This window comes from Lactuca serriola, chromosome 5, assembly GCF_051521515.1.
Source record: "Lactuca serriola cultivar US96UC23 chromosome 5, Lser_US96UC23_V15, whole genome shotgun sequence".
Taxonomy (NCBI): Eukaryota; Viridiplantae; Streptophyta; class Magnoliopsida; order Asterales; family Asteraceae; genus Lactuca; species Lactuca serriola.
This window is the reverse complement of record NC_136412.1, coordinates 139,889,639-139,907,993: the sequence shown is the minus strand read 5'-3', so window position 1 is coordinate 139,907,993 and position 18,355 is coordinate 139,889,639. Positions and strand designations below refer to the sequence as shown.

Below are 18,355 nucleotides of genomic sequence, written 5' to 3'. Positions count from 1 at the left end.
GAGCAAGATGAGTCTAATCATGAAGAAATGGATCTCGATCGCATGGATTTGAAGATTAGTTTTTGAGCTTAGAAAGTTATGATAGAGTTGTTAGGAATTTTTTTTCTTTTGACTACATAGTTTTCAGTTGATTTTGCATTGTGAGGACAAATGTTTTCCGCTGCTTTTATGAATAAAATAAATTTTGGTTTGACTTATTTATTTATTTATTTATTTCCTTGCAATGAAATCGTTATGAAAAATTGATGTTCGCATAGTTCTACAACAAATGGATGTGATTCTTAATTATGTTATGGAAATGTCAAGAATTTACCAAATAAGGAGAGTTTCTCATCGCCCAAGTTTCAGTTGGACAGAGACTTGGAATCATACAACTTGGTTGCATGATGAATGAGAAATTTCATATTTGGAAATTAGACTAATTCGTTGACAAAGTGTCAAGTGAAGGACTAGGAGATAGAATATACAAAGCCGTGTGTTGATCAAGTCCACCACAAGAGTAACAAAGATATTCATCATGATTTACTAAAGGTTTAGTAAATATGATTATACTTATAAGATTAAGTGTAATTCTGCTTTGGTTGAAAAGGTTTAAATCAATAGCAGAACGAATAAGAATAATCAATTAGGCAGAAAGATAAAAGTTTCTCTATTCTAAGAAGAAGGGAGAGTACCTTTTATTATGTTTTATGATAGGTCTTAATGATTAAGAACCATATCTCAATTGATCCTCTAAGTAAGTCTTAATACAATTGTATGTCTAAGAAGAGGAATCAAGAATTGAAGAAATGGTTAAATCAAGAAGTCAATCATACTTCGTTCCAAAACAAGTCTTAAAGTTAAGATTATGACATTGAGTGACAAGTCTTAAGAAGGTTTATAACATTCATCAAATGTAGAATTTGGAAAAAGGTTTTGTTATTCTTGCACATTTGAAATTGGTAAGTTGTGATGTCTTGGAGTAAACAAAGACCAACGAGGACCAATTTGTGAAGTGTTTCGTCTTGATAAAAGCTACACTAACTCTTGAATATTTGTTTGTCAAGAAATGTTTATTGATAAGAGAATCTTATATATCAAGGACTCAGTGGGAGTCTTAATGGTCTTGAAAGGTTTCAAGAACAAATCAAAATAAACCTTATCGATCATCACTAGCACACGAGTTGAGGTTTACAACCTATCGTGTTGACACTATCTTGTTTCTGTGCCGTTCCAATCGAGTTAATTATACATGTGAATTTTATGAATTCTCATTTGAACGCATAAAAGGCAAGCACCTTGATCAATGGAAAGTACATTGATAGGAAAGGGTGAGCTGCTTAACTGCTTGGAAGACATGGTGGGCACTGGTGTTACCATAAGGCAAGAAATCAAGATTGAGGAAGTTCGGTCCATACGAGTTTGGATTTGTCGCAAACCTTGGTTTTGACAAATTCACATGGATAGGAACACATACACCATTAAAATCTAAGTGTCATAAGATTCCCTCCTTCATGAAAATAACTGTGAGGAAATGCTTTCACCAAGAGAGATTATAAGAAGATAGTGATTGTGAAAATTGTATTCTTGAATTTGATTATGGATACGGTGTCCCTTTCCATGATTCAAATTGTGAGATTTGGCAATTAGTCTGAATTGCTTAGACGCACATGTGAGCTATCTAAGGAAAAAGTGTATGAGTTTGAGAAGCTTAGATAAAGGATTATCAAAGCATTGTGTATTAGAAATATGAACTTAAGAAATTCAATAGGTATTGTTTTTCTAGAAGTTAAGCTATTTCCTGAATACATGTCAAAGCTAGTGGGTGCATAAGTGTTATGCTTATATGATAATAATCATCATGATAGTGGGAGCATAAATGTTTTGCTTATATGATTATTAAGGCAAGTATTGCAAGTTAGCAATATTAATTATAGAAAACAAGAGTCATACTTTGCAAAGTTGTAAGGGTTGAATAGTTGTTTTTCTATAATTAAGGGAGAGAATATTATGCTTCATTTCAAATCTAAAGGCTTAGGTTGTGAAATGTTAATAATTTTAGTCAAGGATACATAGTGTGTTCTTAAATTTCAATTATGATTAAGGCATTCCTCTTCATAGTTCGAATTGTGAGAACGTAGCACATAAAAATTTCAATTATGATTAAGGCATTCCTCTTCATAGTTCGAATTGTGAGAACTAGCACATAAAATATTATGGCAGTAGATTGATAAAGCATCAAATCTTTATGTAAGACATTATGCATCGTGTCCCATACGCTTCGGGTATAGGATCGATTGCAAATGCTATAATACTTTACCATTCTGAAATTTTCCAAATGCCTAGCGCATTTAGAGGGAAAAAGGATAAGAATTGGTTTTGACTAAGATAATTAAACAACTACCAAAGGACGATCCAAAGCTCGCTGAGGATTGGTCGCTTGTGATTACTTGGAAATATAGTATTGGATGGACCATATCGACATTATTATGAATAGATAAGATTCTATTAAGAATGAGTTGTCATATGGAAAATATGGAAATGTTTCCATATTGGGAGTTGATTATTGAGAGTCTATGTTTGGATTAGAAATTTTATGCAAAAGGATGTTCAAGGAATGTACATTGAGTGAGAGACATCACGTCTATGGAATTGTATTGTAACAATTACAAATAGAGAACCTTGTAATTGGTAATAGTCATTGTGACTTTTGTGTATGACATTATAAAAGGATCATTGCATAAAATGTTATAATCTAGCATATTCTATAAGTGGCAAGAATTTGATATTCTTTCACTTGTGAAAAAGGATTAGGAGTTGTTAAATAAGTATGACTGGAAATGTGTTCATTTGATCTATTTCACAAAGTAAGAACCATAGGTAAACATTATGTGCATGCTAAGAGCATGGGACAAGTGTAATAATAATTCAAGTAAGAAGTTGATTACCCGAAACAACAAAAATAATGAGTAATCGATATGGTGATAAATAAAAGGTGTTTTATTTATACTCAAAGGCTTGAGGCCATATGGGATTAGTATTATTCTTGTGTTTCACTTTGCATGTTTTGACTTCCTGAATAATTTAATAGGTTCATAACAGTCAAATTATTCGAACGGGCCACATTCGTTCATATGTTGGAAGTAGGTATGAATGAAGACTATCATGAATTGGTGTGTAGATTATCTGAAGAGTGTTGGACATAAGCAAATGGTTGCTGCAATGTTCATGAGTGCTTATGAATATGATTTGAGCATTGGATTAAACCCACGCTCACTTGGATCACTTCATGAATTGTATCACGAGTGATTGGTGAGACGATAACATCTTATATTCTTGAAACCGAGATGTGTGAGTTGTATCTTGTGAGTCGGTTGCATATTGATAATATGTAAATGCACCAGTAACTTGGTGTTATAAAACATATTGTTATGTGTAATTCGGTAAGTGTGTGCAAGCGAACATTGAGTCAAAGTTTATCCGTTCCTTTTATCCAAAGTAGGATGAAAGCGATATCTGTGGGCCCCTAGATGATTTAGTGATGGCACCTAAGTGCTTGGCCAAGCCGGAACTAAATTGATGTGTTCAATTGTAGTCTGTTTTCAGTCATCATAAATCGGAAACCGGGAAACAGTATAGAGAGAATGATTATATATTTCATGTCTCATATCTATATGATATATAGAATGGAGGAATATATGATCCCTTATCTAAAGGACACGCGTATTTGATAAGATCAGAGTTGACAGCGGCTTTGGAAAGCTACGATTGCAGATCAGGATCTGAAGTCATACGCAGAATAGTTATTAGACTTATCCAAGTGGAAGACTGTTGGATTAGTGTCTAAGTCCATAACTATTTTGGTATGTACTTGACCCGATGGTGCATGGTCCTTTTGGGTTGCCTTCACCAAAACAACTTGATAGGATGAATTATGGAGAGAAAGGATTAATTATGATTTATTAATATATTATGAGAATAATATATTAAAGGAGAAATCATATTGTTTAATTAATATTAGTCAATAATTAATTAAGAATTAATTTTGTGGCTAAAAGAGATTAATTAAACTTAAGGGACTGGAATTGTAATTATAAGATAATTGCAATTGGGCTATGGATTACCTTATAATATAAGGTTAGACGAATTCTATGGGGAAACCTATTAGAAATCATCCAAGGCTAATTAAGGAAGGAGTCCATGGGTTGCTTAGGGCTTAAGCATCCAAATTAGGGTTTCCTTGTTAGATAACCCTAATAGCCTCACTATTTAAGGACCCCTTGGGCAACAAAAAAGTGGGCAACTAAATCCTTAGGGTTTCTACACGTTTTTGGGTGTCTCTTCTCTTCTCCTCTTCATCTTCTTGCTCTTGGTGTTTGTGAACCATTAGAGGAGTGACATTTGTGACTCTAAGCTTTCTAAAGTCATTACAAGGAGGATTTGAGATTGTTATTGCTACATAACAACCAAGGTAATATCTTAAACCCATTGCTATGTTAATATTGATTATCATATGCTAGATCTAGGGTTTAAAGTCTTCGATGAATTGCATGTACAATAGAGAAACCTAGATCCAAGCATTAGGGTTTGTACGGGCACATAGGATGTTCTTATGGCTAAAACCCATCATATATATATATATATATATATATATATATATATATATATATATATATATATATATATATATATGCACTCAAATAGGTTTGTATCTATATTTTTATAAAATCATGTTTGTATACATTTCTTTTATAAAAACGTCTTTGAATACATATGAATTTATTATAAAATAGATGTATATATATATATATATATATATGTGTGTGTGTGTGTGTGTGTATGTGTGTGTGTGTGCGCTTTTACAAATGAAATGTATATGTTTACTATGAAATATGTGTTTTTTTACATTTTTTTTTATAAATATGTGTTTGCATATAAATGTATTTATAATAAAATAGGTGTTTCTATACATTTTTTTTGTCAAATACATGTTTGTGTATTTTTTTTTTTATAAAAACGGATATGTATATATTTATGTACTAAATGAATACCTATTTTTATAAATAGGTATTTCGTACTCAAAAAAGGGTTTTAAAAACAGTTTTTATATCGTAAATATAAGATTTTTATGTGAAAATATGTTTTTTTTTATATAAATGTGATTTTATAAAGAATAAACGTATTCGAAACAAAAATTTGAGAAAAAAGTTGTAAAAACAACTAAAGTTAGGATGAATTCATAATAAAATTCTAAAATTTGGGTTAAAAGGTTAAATTTTGACCAAATTTGTATTAAAATTTAAAATATAAGCCAAAAGTGTAATTTTTAGACCAATTTTATAATAAAACTTGAAAATTGGGCCAAAAATGTAATTTTTAAAAGTTGGATAACATGTTTACCAAGTAAAATGGTTAAATTGAATATCATTATCGGTTTTTGGGTCTTAATTGGATAAAAAAAATGAATAAGGACTAGATCGATTATGAAACCAATATATAAAGATTTTATTGCAGATATAGCAAACCAAAAAAGATATTAAAGACTTCCGGATTAGATTTAATGATATTTTCAAAAAAATTCTCTCACGTCTAGTGAAAGTACACAATTTTGGAATGACATATGGTTGGAGAATAGCACAGTCAAACCAAAATATCCAAAACTATACGAGTTAGAAAAGAAAAAATCATCTATGGCTGAGCGAATCAGTGACACCGGATATAGAGGGAAGTGGTATACATGTCCAGTTGGTGATAGCTGTACAGTTCCTAATGCGTGACATTGGTACTGCTATTCCAATAAGAAGTGGAGCGGACCACATCTACTGTGCACCAGCACCGAATGGAGAATACACAGTGGAGCTGTTAAAGAAGCAAAATTGAAAACAAACCCAGCGCAAATGACACTAACCCGGAAATCAGTTGGGGGAAATTACTTATTCCAATAAATATAGGGAGAATTCCATTAGCTATTGCTCTCTGTCGGAGGGGTATGATGTTAAGCTCCATCAATTCTAGCTCGTGTATAAGCGAAGAAGAATGTTGTGATCATTTTCTAATCATCTGTCCCTATGCGACTATGATCAGGAATTCAATATCCAATGGTGTAACATAAACAGTCCCGAGATCCAAACGGTTAGGAAATTTGATTCAGTTTGCTGCTACTTGGGGAAGGAATGTCAAGAAAAAGGAGAGATTCACCGCTATTTGTTATGGTCTCATCTGGAGAACATCAAATCCATAGTATACATCCGGGTGAAATGCAGGGGAAGTGGGGGTCGCTGTGAGTGGGAAGATTGGTCTCTTTCCCATTGTTTTCTTTGTGATTTCTTTTCTATTGCAACTGTATGGTTTTGTTCTCCTGCCCCCTTTTACTCCTTGCTATCTGGGGTGCTTAATAAAATTTGGGCCGTTTCAAAAAAAAAAATTGATATAAAGGGTTTTATTTATTTATTTATTTTTATTATTAAAGCGAGAATTAACAGATAAGTTCTGTGAACAAGCTAAGCCGCAGAATATTTGTTTACAATACCCCACCGATACAATTATAGAGCCTGTCGCCACCCTGATGTTTCTTTCCTATATTTATACCCCACCTATTACAATTATTGGACCACTAATTAAATACATAGTTGTCAAAATGGAAAAAATAATACTTTGAATATTCAAGATGAAAAAAGAAAAAGAAATTATTAGGTGAGAGAGTGAAATTATAAAAAAGACTAATAGGGTTTGCTTCTATCCATTTTATTTCTACCATCAAGCTTTTTCTTGAAGCTCTCAAGCTATTCCCTGAAGCTCACAACTTTGTTTCCAGTTATATCAATTTCTACCCTCAAAATGATGCATCTCATAAATAAGTTTGAACACCTGAAGATACAATTAGAAGCTATAAAATTAGCAACTGACAACTTTGCTGTTGAAAATTGCATTGGTAGAGGTGGGTTTGGCAAAGTATACAAGGGAGAGCTTGTTCATTCCAAAGGGCTGAAGATAGTTGTTGCTTTAAAGCGATTAGATCCAAAATTTGGACAAGGAAACCCTGAGTTTTGGAAGGAAATTATTATGCTTTCTACTTACAAGCATGAAAATATTGTTTCTCTATTAGGGTTTTGTGACGAGAGTAACGAAAAGATCCTTGTATATGAGTACGCATCTAGGAGAAGTCTTGACTCATATCTCAATACAGATGATCTAACTTGGAATCAAAGACTTCAGATTTGCGTTGGGGCAGCTCGTGGACTAGCATACCTACATAATCCTGGTAGGACCCAACAAAGAGTGTTACATCGTGATATTAAGAGTTCGAACATCCTACTGGATGAGAGCTGGAATGCCAAGATCTCAGATCTCGGTCTGTCCAAATTTGCTCCTGCCAATCAACAACACACCTTTCTTGTTACCAACGTCGTAGGCACTCTTGGTTATTGTGATCCACTCTATATTGAAACAGGTTTATTAACAAAAGAATCAGACGTTTATTCTTTCGGGGTAGTGTTGTTTGAAGTGTTGTGTGGGAGGTTGTCTATAAGTAACAAAAATGGTATTCATCAGTCGCTAACAGAATTGGTGCGACACTACTACCCTCAAAACAAGATAAGTGATCTTATATATAGTAACATAAAAGACGGAATGAATCCCAGATCATTAGATGCTTTTATCACAATAGCGTATATGTGTTTGAAGAGAGACTTGGAAGAACGCCCGTTGATGGCAGATGTCCTTAGAATACTTGAAAGTGCACTCGAATATCAAGTAAGTTATGCTTTTCCTTTATGCTCATGTGTTCAATTTGGGTTGGATTATTATATATATCATCAATTATGGTACCACCTGATATCATCAATTATATATACCAAGTGTAGAATACCACCTGATATTATCTTGGTGCTCGAAGATTTCTTTAAAAAGTATGTCATGTGTTATTTTATTTTATTTCTTTTTGCAATTTATATTTGTTACTAAGATATTATGAAGTTATGATACAGTTTAATTATTTCTAGTTGTGATGTTACATTAACACAAGTAATCTAATATCAGTTTGTTGTGCGGTAGCGGAAGCATTAACAATTAATTAGGAAGAAATGGTAAGAAGATATAGTAAGAAGGGCCATACTCGAATTTCTTATTTCTTGGTGGATGTATACAAAACAGAGAGTGAAAAAAGGCTGGTATTAGTAGAAACTTATTGTACATGGGTTTCTATTTCTATGGTTATAAGTGTGCTTTTAACAAATTAATACTTACTTTTATTAAATATTACATCCTACACTCATGTATGATTGTCACGTTTAACAAATAGACTGGTTAATTGGCAATAACCCGTCATCATTGGTCTTTTAAAAGGATTCTAAACTTGCTGCGATTTTCATGAACACTATAATGACATTTAGAAAGCTGTTGAATTCGCCAGCTTTATGATCATGCCTGTGCTATACACATCGCTTCCATTTGCCTTGTTATAGAAAGCTTAATAACCTGAATTAAGGAACCGGAAGAATGACTTCTTGATTATTCTGCATATAGAACAACATTAAAGCAATGCCTAATTTTGCCTCATCAGTTTGGCTGAAATATGAATTTTTAAGCATACACTTTAGAATTACTGGGTATACAATCAAACATTGGTCAATTCACTTTCATCAAGAAACAAGAGTTGTAAAGTAATGATATAACCATGAAATATGGAAATTAATGATTCCTAGGTAAAATGAAAATCGTTGTCAATAAAGAGGAAAATGTCTTGTCCTTCCGCAACTATCAAACCGGTAAGCCCAAAATGAGCATGGGCACCCGGAGGTTTGGTGAATTCGGTCATTTGCCTGTATACAACAACACATTTGTTCTCACCATAGAAGCATAAACAAAGTGTTTTAAAGTAGGTAATGAGGTAAACATGAATGGGCAATATGTATAAATTTACCTGCTTATCACCTAACTTAGTAACACCTTTCTTCATCATTTCATGATACAAATGTATTACCTTCAGGGGTACGTGTTATGCAAGAAAGCAAAAGAAAACAATAGAATGAAACAAAGATTTAACATGGTTTGGTTTATTTGTGGCGTACATCCACGACAGGAACCAAAGAATTCTTTTATTACTTGATTGTGTCAAAAGTTGTTATTGGAATCCATAATTACGACTACTTATAACCGTAAATCGTAGCAACCACATGGCCTCTGAACCCATATACAAGTAAATTTGGAATAACTAAATAGGCCCATACTATGTGCCTACCCCTCAACACCCCATGGAATAAATGTTTGTCATTTATGGCTTCCGGCCTAACGGCCTTCGACATACTCTAAACATTTTCCCTTCGAAATTGCAATTCAGGGTTTCTTCACTTCATTCCAGGCTTTCGTTCAGGCCACCAAATTCCAACTCTATTAAGCACTTAAACTCAAGGTTTAGGGCATCCTCTTCAACCTCCAACCCTCCAAAAAAATCCTAGCCTCCATTCTTGATTGATGGATTGATTTCTTGATTTAGAGCTTATTATTTGGATTTTAGTAAACTTTGGGGAAAGGAGATGTTCATCTTGGTGCAAGGGGCCAAGGAACAAATTTGGATCCAACATCCTCTTTAGATTTCTAAGTTGTTGAAGGTATAAAGCTCATACCTTGACACTTATCCTTATAGATTCAAGTTTGAGGCCATATTTGGGTGTTTTGGTCCTTTTCATAGATGCTCTTGGAGTTTGAGGAATTCCAAAGGTTGGTACGGCTCCTCTATGCACAATATGTTCTGAATGGGAAAAAGAGTCATGTTGGACTCACCTTGTGTCCATGCATAAGTTTTGCCCCATTAAGGACTCAATGGACTTAGGATTGGATCTAGCCTTAGAATGGAGTCCTAATGCAGAAAGTTGGAAACTTTATCCATTAATTCATTGAAAAGAAGTAGATCTGAAGTTATGGTCTTAGATCTATAAGGATTAAGCACTTAATGAAGATTTTGGCATTCTGCTAGAAACCACGACATGGCTAAGAGCTTGCCACAACTTGGAGCTTCTCAGATGCTCGATTGTTTCGTCCTTAGCTTTCCACAATGTGGCTAAGAGTTTGCAATGACGTGGGAGTCATAGACTTGTTGACCATTGACTTCTGTTGACCTTTGACCGTTGAATTTTGACTAGTTTGACTTAAGGTCAAACTTGGAGGATTTGGGTTGTTAATTGAGGATCGGTCTCTTTTATTGAAGTTGGCTCACGGGTTTGAGCAATGCAAGGCTTGAGAGTGTTGTTGTGCTTTTCCGTTTCTTTAGTTCAGGTGAGTTTCTCACTATGCCATGTATCCTATTATATATCCTTTGCATGGTAGGATAGTGGTACTGTTAGAGTACAAGTATGCTAGTTGACTAGGTTACTTCCTTATTATGCTTGTGTAGTATAAGACACTTGGTGTCTTGGTATGCTAGACTGTTAGGGTCTTTCCTATTGATCATATGATACTGCTAGGAGTCATGATTGATTAGGTTCATATCCCCGTCACTGTTAGTTGCTAGTTTTTTCAGTGAGAGTAAAAGTGAGATACAATAATGAGTGTTTGTAATAGTTCCTAAAAGTTTAATAAAATCCCATCTCTCTTTCTCTCACTCACTCACCTGTGGAGGAATGTAACTTTGATTGAACTACATTAAATATTGTGTTCAGTTTTGATTTAACCTTTTCAAATGTTTTATTCTGCAAGTTTCACCGAAGTTTGTTTGACGTTTTTCTGAAGTGCTTAATTTGTTTTGTTGTTATCATAACATAAATAAACCAAAGGGCATGATGTCCCTCAACCCAAATTTTTGAGTGGTTCAATTCTTGCCTATGATAGTTGTGTAATTTGGAAGCATATTATAGAGCATGTTTGTTCTTATTCTAAGAAAAGTAGCGTAAAAAGCATAATCATGTTTTCTATATTTTTCCAACAACGGATAAACATTTTATTTAAAAATATGCAAGAAATAACAATTTGCATTTTTCCTTCCTAGCATTATGTGTTTGGCCTTTTTCTTAAGGTATAATACTTTTAAAAATCTATCCAAATATATCACTGTGCTTTCATTATTTTTCTTATTAGGACACTATCGGTTATACTCTTTCCTTAATTCATACAATCCCCCAAATCAACATCAACAAATCCTTCCAAGACTACCACTTTTCTTCTTAAACATAAGGTGGCCTCAAAAGTCCTTTTTAGTTAACATAACAACCACTTGAATCCTTCCTGATGTTTACTCCCTGGATTGGACAAAAATGACTCATATGTCCCACTAAATAAGCAATATATGATCTAGTGCACACCTTAACACATGTTTAGCTAACAACTATTGAGGTGTATGGAACTTTATCCATCTCTTTTTTGTCTTCTTCCTTCTTCGAGGAATATTTATTTAAGAGTCTCAACTGACTTTCTAATGGTGTACTTCTTGGTTTAGCATCTACTATGTTGAAGTTCTCTAAACTTTCTTGATGTACTTTGTTTGGGAACTCTTCGAAGTATCAACAACTCTGTCTTTAGATAGGCTCAAGCCCATTCTACTTAGCAAAACCTTGTTCTTTCATCACGAACTCTCATGACAACTATTTATTCAACTTGTTGATCTCGTGTGCATGTCTGATCCAACAATCAACATGTCATGAACATATATTAAAATAATGATGTGTAAGGAGTCAACCTTTTTTGGGTAACAACAATATGCTTATCATATCTCCTTCACCTACTCTTTTGTATGAAACTAGCAAATTTCAATTATACTACCTTGGAGATTGCTTCAACCAATAAAAAAATTTCTTCATCTTGCACACCGGGTTTTCTTTTCTGATTGTGAGAAAATCCTCTGGTTGTATCATGTAGGTGTCTTCTTCTAGGTCACCCTTTTGAAAATCTATTTTCAAAGATAACTACTCTAGATGAAGATCTTCTATAACCACTATACATAAGACCAATTTGATAGTAGTCATCTTGACAATTAGAGAGAAGATCTCATCGTAGTCAACCTCCATTTTATGTTGGAACCCTTTAACAACCAATGTAGCCTTGTACCTCCTACCATCTTTTATCTTATCTGTGGCCCGAAACACCTACTTGTTTTGAAGTGCTTTCTTTCCTTCAGGTAACTTGACCAAGGACCAAGTATGGTTCTTGTCAAGCGAGGTCAAATCTTCTTCCATATCCTTCTTCTAAGTCTTTCATTTCAAGGTCTCTGGATAAACATTAAGGCTCACCATTCTGTGTCATTAACAAGTAGTTTGTTGAAAGAGCATATCTGAGTGGGGCTCTTATTTCTGTAGTGGATCTCTAGACATTATGAGGTGGGGTTTCCTACTCATGTGTAACTTCAACGACCACTTCTTGTTTCATCTTAACTTCCACTAATTCCTGAACATTCACATATATTAGGAGTACTGATTGATTTTACAATCTGTTCATCTAAGATTTCATCATACTTAACTTGATTCTTCTTTTTTGGATGCTTTTCCCTATAGAAACTTGTAATCTCATGTTTCGAGGGCAGGACCACATACTTGGTCTGCCTCGCCGCTAGAGGGTCAAAGGTGAATCAGTCTCCACAAATTAACAATCATTTCCTGTTGGCTCATTTGCAGTTCCATGACCATCAAAAATACTTGTGAAAGAGTAGCGGACCTTGTTGAAGTGTAGCGAACCTTGTTGAAGGGTAATCTATAATATTAGCATATGTTGAATATATAGCGGTTAAGTCAGTTAATCGAAGTTGATTATATAACAGCCAAATTAGGTAACCATATAACAGCTTCCAACATGAGTGTTGTGATGGTTATGTTGAAGGATTGCAATCGGTGATTCATATATAAGTGTGTATGTATCTCTTTAATATTGAATGTTTTGTTAATAAAATATGTATTAAAGAACCCTAGGAAAAATAAAATATGTTTTTTATTCATTGATGTAGTAGCTTTCCTTGCAATATTAAGTTGTTGAAGGTTTTTTCTATATTTGAGATTGATGCCAAAAACTCTTACAGAATCATGATAAAAAGGCTGAGATCATGCAAAGGGAAGGTTATAGTTCAAACCAGTCTGATTATCAGTCCGTTTCTACATTTACAAGATACGGGTATTTATGATCATTTCCATCTTTGTGTTGTAGCTCTGGAAGTATTGCTAATTTAGGTTATTTTATTTTTATATAGTCGATTAAAGGTGATTGCAAAACTTACAAATGGTGAGAATTTTCATTCATCCGGCATTGTATCAAGGTAAGATCTCAATTCTATGGCATGTATAATAAATGAAAATGGGCAAATAGTGGGGAAATAAAAACATACTTTACTCTCTACACCAATTATCGGCAAAATGTACTTAACCTTTTATCCATATTAAGGATGTACCTATAGTTTTTTATACGAATAGGATGGTAGCTAGATATATTTAAAAGGCATAATGACGTAAAAGGGTAATATATTCTACGATTTTACACATTTGGTCACTGAGTTTATTTTTTGTTCACATTTACTCTTTCAACTTGTTAAGCTGTACACATTCAGTCCTTATGACCGGTTATTTCAGGTTAACCGATAAAAATGTCTTAATAGGGTAATATATTTCTCATTTTGTACACATTTAGTCCTTAATATTTTTGTACACATATATTCCTTAATTTTTTTTTTTTGCAAAATAATTTATTTTTGTTTTTGTATCCATTCAATACTTATGAATGTTTTGTTTAAGTTTTTCTCACAACATCTTACATTGAACAATCATTAACGAGGTGTTTTAGGCTTTTGATGCTTATGTCCATCGCGATCTCGACTACTTGGTTGCTTAGATCATGTGTTTTGAACGTCATAACTTTTTCATACTATTTCGGATTTTAACAATCTTTATATCTATGCGTTTGTATTTTAGTCTACTACAACTTTCGTTTAGATTACTCTCATTAAAAAATAATATATTTTTTAATTACGATCTTTATATCCATATGTTTTTTATGAATGCATGTATGGATGTTTTTTTTATAAAATCGTAAGTAACAACATATTATATTTTAACGGGAATAATCTTAACGAAAGTTATAACAAACTTAAAAAACGAACACGTAGTTATAAAGATCGTTAAAATCAGATATTGTATGTAGAAGTTACGAGGTTTGAAATACAAAACCTAAGCCAAGCTACAAGACCTATGCAACCAAGCAGTAGAGGCCGCGATGAACATAAGCATCAATAGCCCCAAACATCTCATCAATCAGGGACGGACGCAAGATTTGGTAGTAGGTATTGTCGGTAAGTAGAAAAAAATTGAAAAATATCGAAAAATTTACACTGCGTACAAAAAAAGCAGGGGTTGTCGGTGCCACTATGGGCACCCAAAGAGATCCGTCCCTGGCATCAATGATAGTCTCATGCTAGATGTCGTGAGAAAAACCCTAAATAAATCATTCATAACTACTGAATTGGTACAAAAACAAAAAATAACATATTTTGAAAAAAAATATATATTAAGAACTAAATGTGTACAAAAATATTAAGGACTAAATGTATATAAAATGAGAAATATATTACCCTAATAAATTATTTTTCCCGACTAATTTGGAGTAACCGGTCATAAGGACTGGATGTGTATAGTTTAACAAGTTGAAGAGGTAAATGTAGACGAAAAAAAAAACTCAGCGACTAAATATGTAAAAATCGAAAAATATATTACGCTTTTAAGTTATTATCCCTATTTAAAACTAATAATAACAATATGTTTTTTACATTATGGGTAAAAAATAAAGTACATATTACAAGTTTAATTAGGTATAGTGCTATTAATCGGAATCACAAATGCAAAATCCTTTTAGAAATTTTTGTAAGTTTTTATTTGTATTAATATAATTTTTCTTTAATCGTAAAGTTTATTGCACTTTTTCTATATATGTTTTTATTTATTTATTTATTTTTTATGTGTTTGGTTCATCTTATGGTAGAAACATAGGGCATCATTTTATTATCGAGACTGACTCGAAAAATATTCGAAATCCACATAGTTTATATCGCCCTAGGTATGAAAAACCAATGGAACCTCTTGGCTATTATTTTGGATAAATAAATGTAAATGTATTGCTACTATGGTTATAAAGTAGGAGTGTAACAAAGTCAAGCCAACTCATAATATAATCGAGACTGACTCAGAAAAATATTTGAAATCCACATAGTTTATCTCGAGTTAAGCTTGAGCTCAAGCTACTCAAGTACATTATCAATCCGAGCTCGAGTACATTGCTTTTATGGATGAAAAGTGTACTGAAATTTGCATTATATATGTACTTTACCACAGCATTGAGTTTAACCATGATGACAAACTATTTGCTACTGCTGGCTCTTCAAGGCGTATAAATATTTTTGACTTTTCAACGGTGAGATTTTTTCTACATTTTCTTTCCCTTCAATATTAATAATTGCTCAGTATCGTTCTCATATGCTACCTTTACTTTCAGATGGTTAATGAACCCTCAGAATTACGTATCCCTTTAGTGGAAATGCCAACTAGATCAAAACTTAGTTGCTTGAGTTGGAACAAGCATACAAAGAACCATATAGCTAGCAGTGATTATGAAGGAATAGTAACCATCTGGGATGTAAATACCCGACAGGTAACTAAATGCATTTTACAATTAAATTTTATTACTTGTATTAAAAAGATATAATAATGTTTTTATCATGTGGAACATCCAGGGTGTGATGGAGTTCAAAGAACACAACAAACGTGCCTGGAGTGTTGATTTTTCACACCTAGAATCGTCAATGCTTGTTTCTGGTGGTGATGACCATAAGGTAGTATTGCAGAAAATAGCATCCTACTTTCGGTCACTTTTCCATTTTAGGGAATTTACTTTCTCTTTACAGAAATTAGCAAATTATTTCTGATTTCTTTGATTTGGTAATGAAATCTAAAGTATGTTGCTATTTTTCACAGGTTAAAATTTGGTGCACAAAGCAAGAATCAAGTGTGATCAACATTAAAATGAGAGCACACATATGTTGTGTCAAGTACAATCCAGGGTCGAGCAATCACATTGCGGTAATTTTATTTTCTTACATAAAAAAACTTAAAAAATATCATCTTTTTATTACATTTTTTGTGGAATCCACAGGTGGGATCAGAAGACCATTATATTTATTACTATGATATAAGGAACATAAGCTATCCTCTTAATATCTTTATTGGCCACCAAAAAGCCGTGTCATATGTAAAGTTTCTGTCAAATGACGAGTTGGCATCTGCATCAACCGACAGTACCTTATGCTTATGGGACGTGACAAGAAACATTCCCGTGAGCAACTTTTTACTCATTTTTTTTTTATATTCTCCATTTTCTTGATTTTAACTTTTTTATATAATCGTATTATTTCCAGGTTCAGAAGTTGAAAGGTCATGCAAATTATATAAATTTTGTGGGGCTTTCTGTATACCGTGATTTTCTTGCTTGTGGCAGTGAAACTAATGAAGTATATGTTTATCATAAGGTAAAGAAAATGTCGCATTTACTTTGGGATAGAAGTTTTACATTATAATGATGAAGAGTAATGGAAGTTTTGTGGGTTGTTTTTAGGCGATGTCAAAACCACTGACGTGGCATCGATTCGGGACACTGAATGTAGAAGATAGTGATGAAGACGGAAGGTCTGATTTTGTTAGTGCTGTATGTTGGAAGAGTGATAGTCCCACGATGTTGGCTGCTAATAGTCGGGGCATGGTTAAAGTTTTGGTTCTTGCACCATAGATCTTGACCGTTGATTTAACTAGCTGAAACTTGTCTTCTTTTCTATTTTGTATATACTGATAAGTTTCTTTTAAGTAAGAGAGTATATGGTCTTTATTAATTGTAGTTTGTAAGAAGGGAAAAGACATTGTATGTTAACGAATTATTATTTTTATATATTTTTAATCATTTTTCTGGTACACGATTTATCATTAAATTCACTCGAACTTGTCAAAATTTATCATCCTGACCATGCATACTGCAGGTTATATGTATTTTACACAATCTACAATTTTTGTGTACACGATTTACCATTAAGTTATGTCAGTCTTCTTCAACGACCACCATCCACTCTCACCACCACCGTCCACCTCCCATTCCCACCATCCACCTCCAACAACAAACACTGCCATTCTCTACCACAACCACCCATATCAACCATTGACCACCATGACCAATAAGATACTAATCTACAATCAGCTTTAACCTACTTCAGAATCGATTCAAACTCACATTCAAACCTAGAAATCGATTCAAACCTCCAGTCAGCTTTAATGAAGGTGACTGCCGGTGGCACACAATTTAAGAAGAATGGGCGTAGGAAAAGAATGTGTGTGTGTGGGTGGGTGGGTGTGTGTGTGTGTGTGTGGGGGGGCGGGGGGGGGGGGGGGGGGGTAAGAGTGGTTTAAACAAAGTAGTAGGAGTTACAGAGGACTAGGGAAAGGCGAGTGGCACCGGGATGGATGGATGCGGGTGGTAGTAAATGGAGGGCTTGGGGCATTTTCACGAGAGAGATGAAGAAGGAGAGCATGCACTTTGCAATGTTTGTAAAATGAACATGTAAAATGGTGTTTTCTTTCTTCTTTGGAATTGTGTTCGCCATAGAAGATGACCGAAAATTGATGAGGGTTGGAAAAGATGAAAGTGACTAAATGTGTAAAAAGTTGGTTTAATGGTAAATTTTGTGTATAAAAATATGAGTTTAATGGTACTTATTGAACAACAAATAAAAGTTTAGTAAAAACTTTTTTAGTAGGTAAACCGGCCTGTATTCCGGTCAAAATGCTATTTTTTAAACAACAAAAACAACGGTAAATTCTATAAAAAAAAATGACTAAATATAGACGATGTGATACTTCATTACCATATAAAATCATTTTCTCATGTAGGAAAGCATTTGATCATTCTAAGGTCGTTGACAAACATATAAAATGCAACCTGTAACACCTGATTTAAATTACATTCTTTTTTAACCCTTGGTATGTAAATATTTAACAGATTTGGTCCCTAGGGGGGCAGTTTTGCCATTTCTAGAAAAGTTGGAGTATGCTAGGGGTACTTCTCGTACACGGGGTGTACACATGCAGGGGACGCACCATAAATTTTAGGGTTTGGACCCTATTTAAACAACTTAATGAACCTTGATCCTCTCATTTCTCAGCCTCCATAGCTCGTTGAGTCCCATTTCAAAACCTTAGACCCTCTTGAAGAGATTTGACCGTCTTGTGTGTGTTTTTAGTGTGTGTTGGTGAGAGTTGAAGAAGAAGAGCTTGGGGGAAGGAGCTTTGATCAAATGAGAACTTGTAGATCTAGGTTTCTCACATCATTTCTAGGTCCATTGAGTGCGGGGACTTTCCTAATTAGCACTCCGAGCAGT

At 33.7% G+C, this 18,355-nt stretch overlaps 1 protein-coding gene and 1 long non-coding RNA gene across 2 annotated transcripts; both read left to right on the top strand.

The window, feature by feature from the left end:
* The first annotated feature begins 6,711 nt into the window (after window positions 1-6,711).
* LOC145053030 (E3 ubiquitin-protein ligase COP1-like) lies at window positions 6,712-16,898 on the top strand. Its single transcript, XM_079000985.1, has 10 exons — window positions 6,712-7,731; window positions 12,977-13,068; window positions 13,145-13,210; window positions 15,273-15,351; window positions 15,433-15,588; window positions 15,671-15,769; window positions 15,912-16,016; window positions 16,090-16,269; window positions 16,352-16,462; window positions 16,549-16,898. The coding sequence occupies exons 1-10, from the start codon at window positions 6,817-6,819 to the stop codon at window positions 16,717-16,719; spliced, it is 1,974 nt and encodes a 657-aa protein (XP_078857111.1). The 5' UTR covers window positions 6,712-6,816; the 3' UTR covers window positions 16,720-16,898.
* Window positions 7,738-8,212, top strand: LOC145053031 (uncharacterized). The gene is made up of 2 exons (XR_013684325.1): window positions 7,738-7,886; window positions 8,017-8,212. It is a non-coding gene; the product is annotated as an uncharacterized LOC145053031 (long non-coding RNA).
* Window positions 16,899-18,355: the final 1,457 nt, after the last annotated feature.